Below are 17,640 nucleotides of genomic sequence, written 5' to 3' on the forward strand. Positions count from 1 at the left end.
AAAGCCACCATTTCCTGCTACCTTGCACTCCCCCTGGGCCTCAGGCAGCAGGGCCAGATCCGATCCCAGCAGGCTGGGCAGCTGGCTGCTCCAGGCAGGGCCTGCTTCTGACCTGCCATCTCAGAGCACTTCCCCTCTGGGGAAGTGGGGAAGGGGAAGGGGAGAGGGAAGTTTGTGGCTGGAGCAGGCTAAAATGGCAAAGGTTAACTATGTAGGTCACACATGGGGAAGGGCCGGGGACTCCAAGAATAACACAGCCCAGGAATGGCCAAGAATTAATGGTACAAAGTCAAACGCTGAGCCCTGCAGGAGACTCCTGGGTAATTCAGGAGAGACACAGTTGAGCAGCAAGCCTGGGCAGAAAGGAATCCCAAGCCCTGAGACAGGAAGTGACCCGCAAGGAGGCCCACAGAAACCACACTTCTGAGGCTGGGCCTATGGCAGGGATCAGGACAGCCAGCACTCCTGCCCCTGGGGCCACCAGGTATGGAGAAATCCCACAGGATGCTTCAGGGCAAGCCAGCCAGCGTGGTCCTTTCTTCACCATCACACGATTATTTCTGGTGGTTCATTGTTCTGTTCAATGTTATGTCACCAGCAATTTAACATGCACAGCCGCCCCTTCCCAAATGTGTGGGTGTTCAGGTTCTTTTTGAATGAGCCCCTTCTTTGTAAACATGGGTATGATCCGTGAGATGCCACAGATGACAGCATCCTGATCTGTAAACTATGCCGGCACACAGACCATACCTGTACCTACGGGTGCCAGCCCTGGGGCCTTTTAACTAAAATCCCAAATGGTCAGGATGGGATGGGATTCATGCCCACGGAAAAGTGCAGTCCTACGGTATCGAGGCAAAGGACCCGAGATGCAGTGAAAATATTGCTGGCCTAGAACACAGGAGCTCTCTGTTTCAATCCCAGTTCTGCCACTCACCATGTGACCTTGTGATTATTTTCACCTCTTGAGCCTCAGTCTTTTTATTGGTTGAATGAGGAGAAGCATGTGGCCCTCAGAGGATTGCCAGGAAGATGAGATGAGCAGGCATCTGCAGACATTGCAGACATCTGGAAAGGCTTTTGGCCCTCTGTAGTCTGCTTTTGGCCATTTTGTGTGTGTGTGTGTGTGTGTGTGTGTGTGTATAACTCACCTCCCCCCATCAGAAGGGAGGAAACTTTTAAAAATAATTCTAAAGGCATCAGCTTTGATTTCAGAGCCTCTTTCTTTCCCTTTCTTCCCATTGTCGTATTGCAAACGGTATGCTACTGAAGAGTGCAGACACATCAGCCTTCTTCCATTCCTTTTTAGGAATTCAAGAACATGCTAATGTTCCCTAGATTGTGAGCTGCTGCCACATGAAAAGGGTGATTCTCAATTGCTCCCTCACTGGGATATGAACATGCTTTGTCTTGAATATGAACAGTAAAGAAAGGCCCTGGGGTTGGGATAGGGCCAGGTTTGGGGAATAAGATTGGCTCCACCATCCTGAGGAGAGAGGCTTGAGGTTTCTAGGTCATCTGCCTGAGGACAGAAAGATTTTCCCCTATCTCCCATTGCCCAGCATAAAGAACAAGGATCTGGGGTCTTAGAAACCATAGTCAAGCCCCCACAGGGAGATGTGTGACCCAAAAAGGGTGGACTCTGCTGTAAGTGAGCTCTGGGTTGGAGCCTGCACCTGGCCCCACCTGGGCCTACAGGATGATGGGGCCACACCCAGGAGGAGGGAGAATGGGAAGTGGAGGGAGTCAGGTATCCACTCATGCAATATGGATGGGGTAATGGAACACTGCACTTTACCCCCTGCTGATCCTGCTCCTGGTGCTTCCTGGCGCCAGGAACCACAGGCTCGGCTGCAGGGACATCACTGAAGGGCAGTGAGGACCCCGGCCCCTTTTCCTCAGTCCTCCGGACTGCAAGGCCCTTCGCCTGGGGGCACAAAGCCACAGCAAGCCAGAGGAAGAGGTAGGAACTATGGAGCCTGCCATAAGTTCCTGGGGTTGGGGGAAAGGGGAATTCGGCAGTGAGAGGGGACAGGTAGAAGGGGCAAAAGCCAAGACCGAAGATAGGTGGGAAAGGGCCTATCTCCCCCTTTTTCATGGGGACCAAGGAACATCCCAGAACACGGAGAGGTTGGAGAAAGACAAGTCAGGCTTTGAGCACCGAGGCCATCTGAGAACTGAACAGCTCGTATCAACCACATTTCCCATCTCCTCACCGCCCTCTGTCCCTGAGTCCTCTCTGGTCCCTGCCCCGCTGTTCGGATGCTCTGTCTCCAACCAGCTGAGCCAGGGAAGATGAGGGTGGGGACGCTGGCAGGGCTCGGAGCTCTGAGGAGACTAGACTGAGGGGCTGGGATCAGACTGAAAAGTCCAAGACCCAGAGGAGCTCCAGTTAAAATGGCTCTTCCCGGCTCAAGGCCACGTTCCCTGCTTGCTGGGGACCCCACCCCTCTCCTCCGTGTGTGAAAGGATGGCAAAGGGGGAAGTGGAGGGGTCTCTCTCTGCCCTCATTCCCCCTCATGGCTCCCAATTTGGGAAGACAGATCCCGACCTATTTCAGGACCAGTAGGTGAGGGGCCGGGTCCATCTCCCTTCTCTGGTATGTTCTCTCATGTTTGGCTCTTCTGTGTTTGTGTGTTTTCCTCCACGCGTCCCTCTCCCTGCACCTCATTCTGGCGGCCCCCTCACAGAGCCGGGAGGAGCGTGTTCTCCGCCATGAAGCTCGGCAAAAACCGGTCCCACAAGGAGGAGACCCAAAGACCAGGTAGGACAGGCGTCCCCCAGTCAGCCCCGCGCCTCGCGGCTCCCTCCCGCCCCTTGCCAGCCGCTGCCCAGCTGCCAAAAGGTCCTCCTGGGATTGGTCGTCCAGAGCCATCTGGGAGGGGCATGGACTCTCATTGGCTGGCCCAGGGCCAGGCCCCGCCCAGTGAGGCGAGGCCCTGTAGGAAGGGGCCGCGCCCTCTATCGGCTGGGTCTGGTTACAAAGCTCCTCCCGCCCTCGTTGCTCTTGGTTCTTTCTTCTTCACACAGAAGCCCAGAGTTTTAATTAGAGCAGAGAATATCCATCAAGAAACGCTGTTTGGCCAACTCCCTATTTCTGGGGGGAAACCGGCGTCCCACTAGTGCAGGGTTGGCGGCAGGCCTCGCCAGCGCGCTCTCATCAGGCTGCAGCCTGGCCGTAGGGGAGGTCCTGGGGGCACTGGAGGGCGAGGCAGGGCCGAGCCTGGGAGGCTGGAGCAGCATGTGGCACTGGGCCCTCTCAGAGCAGCGGCTGGAGAGGGGAAGACAGGCAGGGAGGCCTGGAGGAAGACAAGGGGAGAAATGGAGAGGACACGGGAGTTGGGAGGGGGCCATCTTCTCCATCACGGGCCCACCATTGGGGCTCCCGGCTGCCCTCCCCCAGCATTCCCTCTGTGGCCCAATGGCCCTCAGGCTCTCTCCCCCACCCTCTTGCCCCCATGCCAATACCAGCCTGCCCCTCACCTTCTTAAATGGAGAGAGTACAGCTGCTGGCTGAGGACCAAACCCAGTATCCTTGGGTGGCTTTTCGGAATCTACATGTCTGCATCTCATTAGATGAATACCAGTACATTCGGTTCTGAATTCCATCAGCTATTTGATATGGATAAGTTACTTCCTAGGCCTTCGTTTCCGTACCTGTGACATGAGAATAACGCCCATCTTGGCAGGGCACAGCTCTAAGGACTAGAGATACTCATGTAAAGTCCTGGTGTTGTGCCTGGAACAGAGTATCCACCCAATAAATGGTAGCTATTTATTGAGAGGTGCAAAAGTATGGATTCTTTATTCCCTACCTTCATCCACAAGGGATATTCAGTGCCTAAGTAAGTACAATGCAATAAAAGGGCATTCAATTAAAATAAAAAGGCAAGACCAGACATAATATTCGTTCAAATCCAAGATCGGGATTAGGTAGAAAAACATTGCAGTTATTCAGGCCATAACATTCTAAGCAGTAGCAACTAAGTAAACCTCGAATTTAACTCTCAGCTTTCTGGATGCCACAGTAAAAGGAGAAACAGTCACTATCTCACCATCAGTCAGCCCACCTAACCAGTCTTTCATCTTCCCCAGATGAACCAGCAGTGCTGGAGATGGAAGACCTTGACCATCTGGCCATTCGGCTAGGGGATGGACTGGATCCCGACTCAGTGTCTCTAGCCTCAGTCACAGCTCTCACCACTAATGTCTCCAACAAGCGGTGAGTGGATGGGAGCCCCACAACCCCAACTGCCCCCACCCTGTCAGGCTATGATTGAAATTTGGGTAGGGAAGGATCAGGGCCCATGGATGGCTTCTACCTAACCTAACCTTACCCTTTTCTGCTTTTTCTTGGGTATTTCTCTCACTGCTCTCCCTGCAAAAGCAGAGCACAGCAGCTGCAGGCCTTTTCTCAGGTCTTTGAATACCTCCCAGCCCAAGGAAGCCGCAGACCTGCCCACCCCATATTTGAACCTATTGACCCCATGTCTGTCTCCCTGTTACTTCTGCCTTTGATTAGTTGTCTGTGTCAAGGCCTCTGAAGGCAACTAATCCCCACTATTCTTGGCAGTGCTTGAGTGTTTAAAGACCATGATTCTGTCCCTCTGCCCACTCCCAGGTCTAACCACTGCCCATGCCCTCCTCCCACAAGCAGTCCCCATACACCAGGCCTGCCCACTCCCAGGTCTAACCACTGCCATGCCCTCCCCTACAAGCAGTCCCCATACACCAGGCCTGATGATACATTCTGTTCCTCAGATCTAAGCCAGACATTAAGATGGAGCCAAGTGCTGGGCGGCCCATGGATTACCAGGTAGGTGGGCACCTGGAGGCTTCATGTCTTTCAGACTCTGATTTAGTGGGGGATTCTAGCTGGATGTGCATTATCCACTATATTGAGGCATGGATCCAGGGGTCATAGAGAACCACAAGCTGAATATAAGTTTCCAAAGTAAGCTTGTTCCTGGGAGGCATTCCTAGAAATACCATCAGTAGAGAGATACAAACCCAAAGAAAAGCTTGAGAACTCTGCCTATGCTAATCAAAGCCCTTCCAGTATTTCATGTTCAGCATTGGACTTCATAAAGCAAGAAGCACCTAGAAAAACCATAAAGAGACCAAGGAGAACTACAAGGAAAGTATTCAAACCGTTAAAATAAGGGCCTTTGAAGAAAGTTTTCCTGAAATGATTTTTAAATTGTTGTTTTGTATTATTTGATTGCTGGAAGTAATGTCGATTCTGGTTATCTCTGGATGGTGAGAATGTGAGTGATTTTTTGTTCTTCTTTTTGCTTCTCTGTATTTTGTGAGATTAACACAACTTTTTTATTTGTGTGCTTCTAAGACTAGAGACAAAAGACTGAGACAAAGAGAGGTTGACAGCTAGCTGTAAGAATGTGAATGTGGCCAGCAGTGCAGGCAGGACAGGTGATGAACATGTCTGGTGGCTGCTGGGACACCATCTCTCAGGAAAGGCCCAGGGACCCTCCATTGCTCCAGACCCTCCCTTGGAGGCTAACAAGACTCAGCTATAAATCAGAAAACTGCTGGGCATTCCTAGCACTGAGTGAGAATGCTGGCTGCTCAGAGGGGACAGGGCTTGCAAGAGATCTCACCTGGCTGCCACTGCACTTCTGTCCTGGATATGTTTTGTCTGGGTATCAGCACCAGGTCCCAGAATCTGAGTGAGCCCCGTCTACCAGGGTAGAGCTTTATCTTTGATACCTAGTTCCCAGACCCCATGCACACCAACCCTTCTTTACAAAGAACCCCACCTCCTCTCACTCAGGTGATGAAGGAAAGGATAAGATGGCACTTTTCTATGTAAAAGATACATCTGGCCATGTTTTCTCCAGAATATACCTCATCTCCCTTCATCTTTGTTTTAGTTAGTTTCCACCTACTCAGCACCTGTCTTCCCAGGTGCCTGAAAAACAGCCACAGGCAATGTCAAGTGGACCTGCCCCTATGGTTTTAGACAACTTTAAGCCATTGGGTTCCTTGGAGGTTTGAGAATCCGGGCCCCCTCACCTCTGCTAAAACCCAAAACACAAAGTGTCCTGAGACTTCCGAAGGCTTTTCCAAGGGATTAGGTTCAGGGTTTTGTTTCTCTGTGTGCCAAGAACAGAAAATTTCCAAAGAACAAAGACCCCAACTCAGAGATGATGTCACTGGCCTGAGAGGTAAGAGCACATCAAAACTACAGTCATTATTGTTCATGAAACTTATTTTTGAAGGTTTATGTTATGCCAGGGACTGTGCTAGGAGCCATAAATGTGTTTCCATTGAAGTTAATGTAATTCTTCAACCACCCAAATATATGTGTTACTGCATTTTATAGGTAAGAAAGTGAGGCCCCAGGAAGGTCAGGAGCTTGTCCCAGGTCCTTGCCACATTTAGCCAAGGCTAGAGCCAGGGTTCAAGGCCAGGGGTGTCTGGCCACAGCCGTCAGAACAATTGACTTCTCTATATCAAGACTTCTAGACAGCTGCTCCCTTCGGGTACCTGGTTCATCTTCATCTTGCTACTTAGTGCTTGTTTTCCAAATCTTTTCAGACTGCTTCCCACCAGAGACTTTTATTAACTGAACCAAACTTTGTCCCCTCCAAAGACTTTTTAAACCGAACTGAACAAAACAGTTGTTGTATTTAACCTGGTAGCACAGTGTTTCCTGACAAGTTCATTCACAGCTCACCTTGCAAACATTTGAGAGAGAACAATGAGGATGCAAATGTGAAATTATTTTCACTTCCAATGCATACAATGTATAATGCAGTAGAACCAGGCTGGGTGCAGTGGCTCATGCCTGTAATCCCAGCACTTTCAGAGGCCAAAACGGGTGGATTGCATGAGGCCAGGAGTTCAAGACCAGCCTGGCCAACATGGTGAAACCCCGTCTCTACTAAAAATACAAAAATTAGCCAGTCATGATGGCACATACCTGTAATCTCAGCTACTTGGGAGGCTGAGGCAAGAGAATCGCTTGAACCCGGGAGGTGGAGGTTGCAGTGAGTTGAGACTGCATCACTGCACACCAGCCTAGGTGACAGAGGGAGACCCTGCCTGTCTCAAAAGAAAATTATAAATAAACAATAAAAAGCAATAAAACCAGATGCAACTTCACTCTCTTGAAGACTTTGGGTTTGATGAGTTATAAAGACCTCAGGAAGGACATCTCGGTGATGAGAGGAGGGGAGACTTAGCTGAACTCAGCTCCAGGAAGGGTTGTGAGGATTCAGGACCATTCTAAAGGTTATGGCACTGAAAGAAGCCTGGAGATAAAAGGACCGTGGCATTCCCATGCTCCTTGTTTCTTCCATTTAGAATGCATGTCACATGTAAACTCTTTCCTGATTATTGCCGTCTCCAAGGCAAGAAACCACAGTCATCCCCTGTGAATGTGCAGTTTCCCCACCAGAGTGAGCAATGCTTGGCACTTGGCAGACATGTTCTTGGTGGGTCAAGGGGTCTTGAGTCTCTTCATTACCCTCTCTTCCTGGCACCAAGACTTAATACATTGTCACCCAACATCTCTCCAGTTTCCACCTCCATTTCATGCCCCTGCCGCTGACCTGAGGTCCCCAGCCTCAATTGCATGCTTATACCCACTTTCTACCTGGTCTCTCTGCCCCCATGTTGCCTCCTCCACTCCAACCTCTATGCCAGCACTGGAGCAATCTTCTGAAAATGCAAATCGGGTCATGTCACATCTCTGCCACCTGGAAAAGTGGGGAGTGGGTAATGGATGTTGCAGAAGGGCAGTACTAAAGGGCACACCACCTCTCATCTCTAGCTCCCAGCAGATGTTCTTGAAGCTGGATCAGGTCCCGGGAAGCAGGTCACAAAGCATCATTACTCTTGGGTTTCCCCAGGACAGGGGTATAATATTTCCCACCCTGGGAAAATAGAGTCCTCTGCTGATGACTGGAGAGAAGGATGGGCAAGCCCCTCCCCCAGAACCCTGGAGAATGACCAGCTGTTTTTTATTTTTTATTTCAAGTGCATCATTTCTCCTTCCTAGAGCCCCAGGCGGGGTGGGAGGCAGCAGGAATGGCATTCCCCTTTCCCCAACACCATGCACGTGGTGGTCTTTCTCCAGCGCCCTCAGCTTCCTCTCAGGGCTGCCCCTCAACCAGCAATGAGCACCCTCTGGAGCTTCTCTTCCCTCCATTGCTCCTTCAAGCTTCTGCCCACCTCCCCCTGCACCCTCTGCCTCTACTGCCAGAGTTTCTGTCCAGGTTGTCACCTTCACTGGCTCTGCTCCATGGAGGAAGGGAGATATGTATGAGTCCTGAGATGGGGGACAGGGACAAGTAGCCTGTCCTATGGCCATGCCTTGAGATGGAAAACATAAAACTTAGCCATTTTCTTGGCAGTGGGAAGGAGACTTGCCACTGGCTTATCTTCAGCAGATGCCAAAACTATGTCTGTCTGCTTCCCAGTCTTGAGTTACAGAAAGCCTTTTTTATTGTTGGTGGGGGCATGAGTTGCGGAAAAATTCATGGGGTTTTTTTAAATCTTTGGCAAAAAAGCGTTCGTGGAAGTTAAAACTCCATAAACTATTGTGCAAAGGAGGACTTTGTCTGTTTGCTCTCTTCACAGTAAACTTCTCAGAGCTAAGTTAATTAGTCCTATTTCCTTTTTATCTCCCTGAAGGAGTGGTGAATATTGAACTTCTGTGAAGCTCCAGATTCTAAGCTTTTACTTCTGTCCCTTTGGCACTTCACATTCGAAACAGAAATGTTTGCTTCCTAGTTCAAGTGTCACTTCATTTGTAAATATCCCATTTCCTGGCAATGTTCTCATTAATATTGGAATTTCTATTTCCTTAACCTGATTACTTCCGACGTGCGGATTTTTCGTTGCCCTCAGGATGTGTTTCAGACTTTGATGGATACTGGATGATCATTTTAGTGGTTATTCTTTTTCATGAAAAGGGAAGATAATTCTCTCGAGTAAAGTTGTGTTTAGAAGCTGCATCAAAGCACAACTAAAACATGAAATCTCCAAGATGACAGGCATGAAGAGCAGCCTTCAGAGTCTCATTAGAAAAATGTGCTGGGCGCGGTGGCTCACGCCTGTAATCCCAGCACTTTGGGAGGCCGAGGCAGGTGGATCACAAGGATAGATTGAGACCATCCTGGTCAACACGGTGAAACCCCATCTCTACTAAAACTACAAAAATACGCCGTGCGGTGGCAGGCACCTATAATCCCAGTTATGCAGGAGGCTGAGCCTGGAGAATAGCTTGAACCCAGGAGGTGGAGGTTCAGTGAGCCTAGATCGTGCCACTGCACTCTAGCCTGGGCAACAGAGTGAGACTGTCCCCAAAAAAATAAAAAGAAGAAGAATGTACTGAGGTCCACACTTATTCTAGCTAGGGAAAGACTTTTCTGTTAAAACACACGTTTGAGAGAGGCAAGTGAATCAGACATTCTAAGTATCATGCACAGCCTCACCTACTTGAGAGATCAACCGCTTAGCTGAAGGGAGATTCTATTGGAGTCACTCACATTTTATAGAGCTTTCTGCCGTTGAGGATGCATTTTGACACACATGATCTCATTTAACCTGCACACAACCTTACGGGTAGTTGGTATCTCTGCTCGTAGCTGAAAAACACAAGGCTATGTGGTCATTTGCCCTCACACCTGGCAACATCTTAGGTCTGGGGTTGAATGCCAAGTTCAGCAATCCCCAGTACATGCCTCTATCCATCTTACCATGGCCACCCTGACAGGAACTGACACCTCCAAATCCAAATGAGACCTGGTGGCTTAAAATGAGCATTCGGGAAAAGTAGTAGTGAAGTCAAACGTTACCGGTGCTCTGGCTCTCTCTCTCTGTCTCTCTCTCTCCTTATGTCTTTTTAGCTTAAATAGCCAATAATCGACTGGGCGCAGTGGCTTGTGCCTGTAATCCCTTTGTGAGGCCAAGGCAGGCAGATCACCTGAGGTCAGGAGTTCAAGACCAGCCTGGCCAACATGGTAAAACCCCCATCTCTACTTAAAAAAAAGTACAAAAATTAGCCAGGTGGGGTGGCACGTGCTTGTAATCCCAGCTGCTCAGGAGGCTGGGGCAAAAGAATCGCTTGAACCCAGGAGGTAGAAGCTGCAGTGAGCCAAGATCATACCACTGCACTCCAACCTGAGTGACAGAGAGAGATTCACTGTGAAAAAAAAAAGCCATTAATCATTTGTGGTAAGCTCCACAAGGAAGAATTTGTTGCAATCCCACCTATGCCTGGCTCCAGCAGGTTTCCAGGAAATATTTGTTGCATGAATGAACAACTGAAAAAGGGCTTCCCGGGATATAAGTAAGATTGCAGAGAGCTGGATGCCATGTAAAGGACACAGCAGAGTGCATATACAACATATAATCAGTAGGCTGAAAAAGGCGGCTCAGGCAGGCACCAAAGCCACACTGGCCATTCAAACAAAGAAATTCAGCAAAAGGAGAAGGGGCAGGAATGTGGAAAGGGTGGGCCAAATTGCAGAAACGCAAAGACATATCAGAGGCTTGCAGGCTTACATGAGAATTCCTGGAGCAGGAAATTAAATACAAGTTAATGAAGACTTTAAAAGCTTTATTCCTGAGTGCATGAAACCTATGACACGGGTTTGGCAGCTCTTTCTGAAGCAGAGACATCAACGCTAGGGAAGAATGCAGGGCACTTAGCATCACCCAGGAGCTTTAAAAATACAGATGCCAGGCCGGGCACGATGGCTCATGCCTATAATCCAGCACTTTGGGAGGCCGAGGCAGACAGATCGCTTGAGGCCAGGAGTTTGAGAACAGCCTGGCCAACATGGCAAAACCCCATCTGTATAAAAAATACAAAAATTAGCCCAGTGTGGTGGTGCATGCCTGTAATCCCAGCTACTCAGGAGGCTGAGGCAGAAGAATCACTTGAACCCAGGAGGCAGAGGTTGCAGTGAGCCAAGATCGTGCCACTCCACTCCAGCCTGGGCAACAGAGTGAGACTCTGTCAAAAAACTAAAACTAAAAATAAATAAAAATACAGATGCCTGAGCTGCATGCCCCAGGATTGGATTGGGTTGGTCTGGAGATGGCCTGGGCATCAGGGTTTTTTATGCCTCTCCCTCCCTCCAGCCCAGCAAGGTAAGTCTAGTGAACACTGACTTAGAGGTTAGCCAACTCATACTCCTCTATAAATGAAGACACTGAGGCTTGGAAGGAGAAGGAGCCCAGGATCACCCCGCAGATGAGAGGCAGTGGTCAGAGTGGAGTCCAGGAGGCCAGTGCTGGCTCTCAGGCCCTCCCTCTGACCCTGCTGCCCCAGCCCCTGGACCTTTGCGGGACCGGGCTCCTAGGCTTAGGCAGCTTTCCTTCTGGCTTCCCCTTCTCCTGCCTGTAGGTCAGCATCACGGTGATCGAGGCTCGGCAGCTGGTGGGCTTGAACATGGACCCCGTGGTGTGCGTGGAGGTGGGCGATGACAAGAAGTACACATCCATGAAGGAGTCCACCAACTGCCCCTATTACAACGAGGTCAGTGGCCCTGTGGGGAAAGGAGCCTCTGTAAATGTGGCAGAAGGGTGGGCCCCAGTCCTCCCCAAGAGACACAGGAGTCGCTGGGAGTCAAGAACCACACACGGCTACCAGCAGGGGTGACCCACCCTGTTACAACCCCCAGGACGCTGACAGACAGAGCCACATCCTCGAATCCTCTGAACCCCCCAGTCTAGAGCACAGACTGACGCTGGTCTTTGAAGTGTGCACCACCTGGGTGCCCCTGTGCAGACCCCAGCAGTGCCTGTGAAAGAACTGCCCCCACCCCACTCCCCAGGAGGCCTGGTCCCCACTGTTTTCCAGGCCAGAGCCCAAGGACAGGGCTGCCTCATTCCAGCCCATGGCGACATTGGCACCATTAGTAAGCACTTTCTACCAGCCAGGCATGCTCCTAATTGCTTCTGAACTGGACCATCCGAAGTTGTCACTATCAATTCCCTTTTACACAAGGGGACAGTGAGACTTCTGAAGGCAGACCTTGTCCAACCTCACAGTGCCAGCATCGCCCTTGGCGTGCTGGTGGGGTTCTGCCCCCTTGGCTCAGCTCCTTCATGGTTGCCTGAACTTCTGTGGGTTTCCCTCCAGAGCACTGGCCTTGACTTTGGGGTGTGAGAGAGAAAACATTTGTTACCCACTCCTATTCTTTCCAGCCATTTGAGGCCACATCAAGGGTGAGGGAGCTCAGAGACCCTCTACTTCAATCTCCCCATCTTACAGAGGAGGATACTGAGGCCTCCATATGGAAGGGCCTTGCCCACAATCTCAGAGAGTGTTGCTGATGGAGCAGGGGCCAGGCTCCCCACCCAGCTTCCAGCCCAGGGCTTTGGCCACCATCACAAATGTAGCACCTTGGTTCCCAGGCTCCAAACAGGACCCCATCATAATCAGCTCTGGGGAGGGATGTGAGAAATACACTCACTCATCCAAACCCAAAGAATGGACTTAGAGGCATGAAGAACAGCGAAAGTGAGACTTTTAATAACGGTCTTGAAAGACGGAGTGTCTGGTAGGCAGGCACACCCAGGGCAGTCACAACATGTAATTTATCTCCTAGCATGCATGTCCCTCCCCCAGTTCCCCATTGGTCAAGTACTATGGGGTTACAATCTTCCCTGACATCGCCTAAGCTTCATTTTCCCCCTTATAAGGTTATACCCCACTCCCCTTCCCCATTTAAGTTTCAATTTCCCAACAACAAAACTTTCTTCCCTTTCATGGGCTGACCCCTCCTCTACATTCTGTTGGCTTATCGTGGCCTAGGTGCATGAGCCGTGTGGTTTGTTACATTCGCAGGTTGGATGCCAGTACTTAGACTTATCATGTCTTGAAAATGGGCCATTTAAAATGTTTCCTCACCAGGATGTCTAGGCCTTTCCCAGATGCCTGAGCACACATCAGACTAACCCAGAAGCCACTGGCCTGGGCTCTGCCCTCCCTTCCCTGGAGGGTTCCCCAGTCTGTTTCTCCTGGTGGCTCTAGGCAGTGAGGGGTGCCAAGCTGGCCCAAGTAAGGCAGCTGAGTCCCGTACCCTGAGGCGGGTGAGGACTGAGGTGCCCCCTGTAGCTTGGGGGAGGGCATTTCTCAGGCCGCTCTGAGAGTCCTTGGACTGTGCACCTGCAGGAAGAAAACCCAGGCCCACCTCTGCCCTTCAGCCCACGCCTGGCCAAACCCTCCTTTGTGACCACAAATCAACTCTACTCTCCCAGCTGCTTTCCCACAGGCCCCCAGAGCTGGACAACCTGCTCAGGACCCCTCCAGCCCCAAGGACATTCAGGATTGACATCTCTGGCCTTACGTTAGGACACATCCTGACTGGACAAGCCTCTGCCTAGAAAAGCATCTATGTCCCCATGACAGGCATGGAAACAGGTCCCTGTGGCCCCTGTGGTTATTCGATAGCAGTGAAGCCACTTTTGTTGACTTAAGGAATCTCCCTCCACCAGGCCCACGCACCTTGGGTTTCATTCAAATTACTTCCTCTTTCCCAAGGGTATAGAGCTGCTCTGCCCACTCTGTGGCTCCTCCAGAAAACTCCCCCTCACCTGGCAGGGCCCAGCTCAAATGTTCTTACTACTGAGCAGCCTTGCCTCCTGTGTCTGGGTCAGAGGTCAGCACTCCCCTTTCTCTGCAATGTTAATGTCCCAGAATTGAGGTTGGTCCTCTGTGTCTCTGTCCTCCTGGTGGACTGGAGGCTCCCAATCTCCTGCCTCGCTGTATTTGTTCAGAGCCAGGCATGTACTCGGAGGGGTTCAGTAACACTCACCCAAAGGAAGGCACAAACATCCACAGAGCTTCTGCCGCACGCCAGACGGTGGCACGTGGGGCAAGATGGAGGCTGCTGAGATAAGAGGCACAGTTTCCGCCCTGCACAGGTCCCTTCCTCATTTCAGCCTAGAATCTTTCTAAATTCCCTATTTATATCCTCTAAGACTATTCATTATGCTCATCTTCAGACGATTTTAAATGTGTCTCTGATCACATTTTTGTTCTTTTTCACAAACCCAAATAGCTCTGATTTTGTTTCTGTTTCCTCTAAACTAGGGTTTCTCAAACTCAGCACTGTGGATATCTTGGACTAGATAATTGTGGTGGGATTGTCCTGTGCCATGTAGGATGCGAGCAGCATCCCTGGCCTCTACCCAGTAGATGCCAATAACAACTCCTCTTAGTTACAGCAACCAAGACTGTTTCCAGACATGCCAAATGTCCCCTGAAATCGCCCCCAGTTGAGACCACCATTGTAAACTATCTTGCTATGATTCCTTCCAGCCCCAAATCAGCCTTTCCAGCCCCAAAGCTTTCTTTCCCTTTTCTTATCTTTCTATGCCACATTCCTTTTCAATGAAGGACATCCTCCTCGTCGTGGGAATGTATTATTTCTGACTAATTATCTGAGCTGGCAGGAACCTTCCTTTGGCTCCATTAAAACAACAGAGGGAGGTGGGAGCAATCAACATGACTTAGCAGGTATCTAAGCTATTACCAAAGGAAAATATGCTCAGGAAATACCAGGAATTTGATTGCAGACAGCTCAGAGAGTTCGGGATTTTGGCCCTAGCTCAGCTAGCTCGCTCCCCTGGGGCTGGCACAGCTGTGGGCACCTGGCCTGATCGCCCTGCCTGGCCCTGAGCCTGCCTGTGTGCAGGGAAACTCACAACCTTTGCCCTTCCAGAACAAGCTGGCCATTCACAAACCAGACTAAGGCTCCTTTTCTGTGTATCCTGTGTGTGCATCAGGCCCCGCCCTGGGCATCTTGGGAGTGCCGCTATCTTCCCTCCTGCCAAAAATCCACCTCTCCCCTTTGCCTTGGATCCTTCTCTTTCTACAGCTCAAAGAACCTGGAATTGCACAGCCCAGCTCTGTCTTTGTTTTTATTCCAGCCCCTTCTCCCTTGCCTGTAAGGTGTTCTACTCCAGCATATGCTAAGTACAACCATGAAGACCCATGTGTGCTCAAGGACAGGAACTAGGAGTCTGTCACCTCTCTCTGGGCCTTTCCTCATTCCCACACACCTCTCCAGTGACCTCCTTTTTCCCTCCTCCCCTCCACAGGCAGACCACTTGGCTTGTCCTCACTTCCTCCCCACAGTCACCCCTCAATCTCTGCAGGGTTTCTGCCTCTAGATGTCATTGACACTGCTCTCCTCAAGGTCACCAAGGACCTTGCTGTTCCTGAGTATAATGTCCATGTCTTCCTCCTCTCCCTTGATCACCCAGTTTCTTTCATCCCGCTGCCTGCCGCTCCTCTTGGGGGCCCCTCACACCACTCTCCTGCTTCCCCTGTCTCTCCAGTTCCATCTCCCTGGCCTGACTTCTTGGCTGAAAGGCCGTGGCTTCTTGGAGCCCTGACCTGGGCCTGCTTCCCCTCCCATGCTCTCCCCAGGTATCTCCTCCATCCCCAAGGTGTCAGTTACCATCTTGTGCTGATGATTTCCAAATCCATATCCCCACCCGCCTCCCCAGAGCTTCAGAACCCCGGCCAGCACACCCCGGGCCTGTTAGTGTCACGCACAGCCTGTTTACCGTGTGCTTACCGTGGGTGCACACCTGGGTTAAAGACTTAACCAGGTTGTCTCATTGCAACTTCACAACCACACCTTGAAGACCGCATGTGAATTGCACCCTTGGAGCAGTTCAGCATGACAGCCCTGGATCATATCTCCACATCATAGTATAATAGATAAACTGAGGCTCAGGCAAGAAAGTGATTGGCCCAGCAGTAACAGCCAGGTGGGGCTGGTTCTAAAGCTTTACCCTCAGTGCTCACGGGCCAGCCCCCAGCAGCCAGGAGCATGTTCTCTTCGAACATTTACCCTAAGCACTTTGGAAACATTTCTCCTTTCTTCTCCTTTCTCCCCCACCACAGTTCACCAAAGCAGCAGCCCCTCTACTTACTGCCCCACACCCTCATCCTCAGCGCCTGCACACCCAGGCCAGGGGAAGAGATGGAGACTGTGCACATGGCAGCCCACACCACCAAAGGACAGTGCACTCCCATGGCATTTCACATGGACTGCCAACTAAGTGCTTTGGCACACCGTGGTTCATCTGCTCTGAGGCTTGTGTTATTTTACAGCTTCACCTCTCTGAATTTGGGATGTGTCTCCTAGGCAGCCTTGTGGCTTCATGGCAATGTCCATGTGGCCTGTTAAACCGTAGTATATCTTACAGCCAGTAGCTACTTTGGATTTGGTAAATTATGTTACATTGTCTCATCAGAGCCTCATAAAAAGACTCTGAGGTGGGTGTCATTATTCCCATTTCACAGCTCAAGAAACTGAGGTTCAGAGAATGTGTTGCTCAAGGCCACACAGCTAGGAAGGTGCAGAGCGGGGACTAGAACCCAGGTCTCCTCGCTCTCTGGCCCTGTGCCTCTTCTGAGCACAGTGCAAGGGCATAGGCTCTTCCACCTACTGTTCCCAGTTCCTTCCCCACCCTACACTAGCCAGCACCAGCCCCACCTAGGGGATGGGGCTCTGCTTCCTACCACCCACCACCAGGATCAGTCAGGATCAGATGAGTTGCCTCTGCTGCTCCTCTGAACTTTGGGGCTCAGGGCAAATGGCTGGGGTGCAGACAGGCACTGCGAGGAGGGAGGGGCCCAGCACTGCCTGGGCTGTTGCTGCTGCCCACAGTGACAGCAGGCCCGGATCCTTCCCCTCTCCAGTACTTTGTCTTCGACTTCCATGTCTCTCCTGATGTCATGTTCGACAAGATCATCAAGATTTCGGTGAGTGGGGAGCAGCCCCTGGCACGCAGGACCACTCCCTCAAACTGCACCTTTGTGCACGCTTGAGAGGAGCCCCCTCTGTCTATACCTGTCATAAAGAGGCAGTGCCGTGCCTGGACACATGGCTGAGCAAGTGGGGCACAGGCTGGATTCTGGCCCCCACCCACCCCTTTCATCCGGTGCCTCTGAATAGTGTATTCGCCCGTACACGGTGGCCAGTGAGAAACTGGCGTGGGCAGGAGGAGCTGACGCTGAGCCTCAGCAAGCCACCCCACTCTGCCAAACGCCCCCCCACCCGCTTCATCATAAAGCTCAGGTCCCACCACTGCCCCATGGAAGGCCTCACCCTCGCCAGGCCTGACGGGTGGGCTGTGGTTCTGCCTGAAAGGTGATTCACTCCAAGAACCTGCTACGCAGTGGTACCCTGGTGGGCTCCTTCAAAATGGACGTGGGAACCGTGTACTCGCAGCCAGGTGAGTACCTGTGCATGGCCAGTCAGTCGAGGTGTACACGGCTCAGGGAGCATAGTGCACAGGGCCCTTCCCGCTGTGGCGGTTCCTGGGAAAAGCTTGGCAAGGACCACAGTCTGACGACTGTTAGTACACACAGCCATCTGGCCTGCGGAGAAGTGGCGCGCACAGTCTGTACACAAATGCAGTGAGCAACTGCGCACTCAGTCTGGTGGGTTCTCATTCATAATTAGGTCAGTAACTCCGCCCAGAGCCTGGAAGGAGCTCCATCGCACGCTCAGGAGTGCATGGCAGGCTGGCGCATCACTGGCCATAGGCAGGCTGACGAGTAATGGTAGAGGATGCAGTGAGGGAAACCCGTCACAGCCTGCAGAGGGGCTGCACCTAGACTCCTGCTTCCTGGGCTGG

The 17,640-nt window shown here is 51.3% G+C and overlaps 1 protein-coding gene across 4 annotated transcripts in view; it reads left to right on the forward strand.

The window, feature by feature from the left end:
- Positions 1 to 17,640, forward strand: part of OTOF (otoferlin) — a 102,269-nt gene that overhangs the window by 52,740 nt on the left and 31,889 nt on the right. For all 4 annotated transcript variants that reach the window (XM_011950210.1, XM_011950219.1, XM_011950229.1 and 1 more), the window contains 6 exons: positions 2,691 to 2,764; positions 4,096 to 4,222; positions 4,762 to 4,816; positions 11,381 to 11,512; positions 16,700 to 16,762; positions 17,151 to 17,235. In XM_011950210.1, the coding sequence (XP_011805600.1) occupies positions 2,691 to 2,764; positions 4,096 to 4,222; positions 4,762 to 4,816; positions 11,381 to 11,512; positions 16,700 to 16,762; positions 17,151 to 17,235 (536 nt within the window). The remainder of the gene's footprint in view (positions 1 to 2,690; positions 2,765 to 4,095; positions 4,223 to 4,761; positions 4,817 to 11,380; positions 11,513 to 16,699; positions 16,763 to 17,150; positions 17,236 to 17,640) is intronic.

This window comes from Colobus angolensis, unplaced genomic scaffold (assembly GCF_000951035.1).
Source record: "Colobus angolensis palliatus isolate OR3802 unplaced genomic scaffold, Cang.pa_1.0 Scaffold109, whole genome shotgun sequence".
NCBI classification, from domain to species: domain Eukaryota; kingdom Metazoa; phylum Chordata; class Mammalia; order Primates; family Cercopithecidae; genus Colobus; species Colobus angolensis.